General features: G+C 70.2%; 1 protein-coding gene across 1 annotated transcript in view; it reads right to left on the bottom strand.

Annotated features, from left to right (window-relative positions):
- Positions 1 to 308, bottom strand: part of LOC106899819 (putative pre-mRNA-splicing factor ATP-dependent RNA helicase DHX16) — a gene marked incomplete at its 5' end in the record, with an annotated part of 8,883 nt that extends 8,575 nt beyond the window's left edge. The window contains one exon of the mRNA XM_014961740.1: positions 132 to 308. Coding sequence (XP_014817226.1) covers positions 132 to 308 — 177 coding nt within the window. The remainder of the gene's footprint in view (positions 1 to 131) is intronic.
- Between the last annotated feature and the right edge of the window lie 102 nt (positions 309 to 410).

Below are 410 nucleotides of genomic sequence, written 5' to 3'. Positions count from 1 at the left end.
TCAACCCCCCTCTCTCTCATTTTTTCCCCCTTCCCACCCCTTTCAGGCTCCACCCCGAGGCTCCGCCCCCTCCTGGAGGCCCCGCCCCTTCCCGGAGGCCCCGCCCCTCTTCTTAAAAGGGCAATGCCCACCTTGCGTGCGCCGGGGGGGGTGGGCTGGAAGATGCGGGCCTGCATGTCGGAGGGCAGGTTGGCGTAGATGGGCAGCACCAGCAGCTCGGCCAGGCGGGAGCCCAGGCGGCGGCACCGCTCCTGCAGCAGCTCCACACAGGCCTCGATCTCCTCCTGCCGGGGGACAGCGCGGGGACACTGAGGGGACACCCAGGGGACACACAGGGGACACCCAGGGGGACACACAGGGGGATGGGGACACACAGGGGGACCCACAGGGGACCCCCATGGGGAGGGGGA

This window comes from Calidris pugnax, unplaced genomic scaffold (genome assembly GCF_001431845.1).
Source record: "Calidris pugnax isolate Ruff unplaced genomic scaffold, ASM143184v1 scaffold878, whole genome shotgun sequence".
Taxonomy (NCBI): domain Eukaryota; kingdom Metazoa; phylum Chordata; class Aves; order Charadriiformes; family Scolopacidae; genus Calidris; species Calidris pugnax.
This window is presented reverse-complemented; position numbering and strand designations above follow the sequence as displayed.